The sequence below is a fragment of the Penaeus monodon genome, chromosome 34, assembly GCF_015228065.2.
Source record: "Penaeus monodon isolate SGIC_2016 chromosome 34, NSTDA_Pmon_1, whole genome shotgun sequence".
Classification (NCBI taxonomy): Eukaryota; Metazoa; Arthropoda; class Malacostraca; order Decapoda; family Penaeidae; genus Penaeus; species Penaeus monodon.
Window position 1 is genome coordinate 31,277,377 of NC_051419.1, and position 700 is coordinate 31,278,076.

Sequence of the window (700 nt, forward strand, 5' to 3'; positions counted from 1 at the left end):
TGTGGAGAAATATGGTGAATCACATACCTGGTTAAAAATGATGTTAAACTCATGTGATGGCCATCTTGTGTCCCTCAGCAGTGCAAAGGAGAAGGAATCCTGTTCTAGTTCCGATGACGAGGACGAGGAAGAAGGCATCAGAGGGTTGTCTTCAGGAGAAACGAAAATGGAAGTGGATCCAGATGGTGAGAACTGTTTACTTTTCTTTTCTAGTTTTGCAAACTCTCATAATATTGTACCTAATTTCATCCAAGGTTAATCAAAGTATCAGTAGTATCCTCTTGTAGTTTTATTACCCCTCTGTTCTGATAGCTTTGAGATGTAGGATTATTGATTGTGTTTTGGCTGTAGGTTATTCCAGGTTACTGTTATGGTACATTGATTAGATACATTCATATAGGTGCAATTATATCAGGCAGTTTGCAGAAGGATAGATCTCACACAATTCAAATAACAGAGGAGCTCTTGGAGGCATTCTGACTATTTCAGAATCCATTCATACTTCAAATAGTCATGATATTATTTCTGATTTATCCAAATGTATTACACTCTTAACTATGTAATTTATATGACCTTGGAAGAAAGACGCTAATGTTTATGTTTCTCGATTTTCAAGTTTCAAACTCGTGGAATAGCTATGGTACTGTGACACCCAAGACCTTGTAGTGAGAGGGATTAGATGATGATAGCAGAATGATGG

The 700-nt window shown here is 37.1% G+C and overlaps 1 protein-coding gene across 1 annotated transcript in view; it reads left to right on the top strand.

Annotated features, from left to right (window-relative positions):
* LOC119594718 (serine/threonine-protein phosphatase 6 regulatory subunit 3-A-like) overlaps positions 1-700 on the top strand; it is a gene marked incomplete in the record, with an annotated part of 49,082 nt that overhangs the window by 43,892 nt on the left and 4,490 nt on the right. Inside the window, 2 exon segments of the mRNA XM_037943777.1 lie at positions 79-185; positions 617-640. Coding sequence (XP_037799705.1) covers positions 79-185; positions 617-640 — 131 coding nt within the window.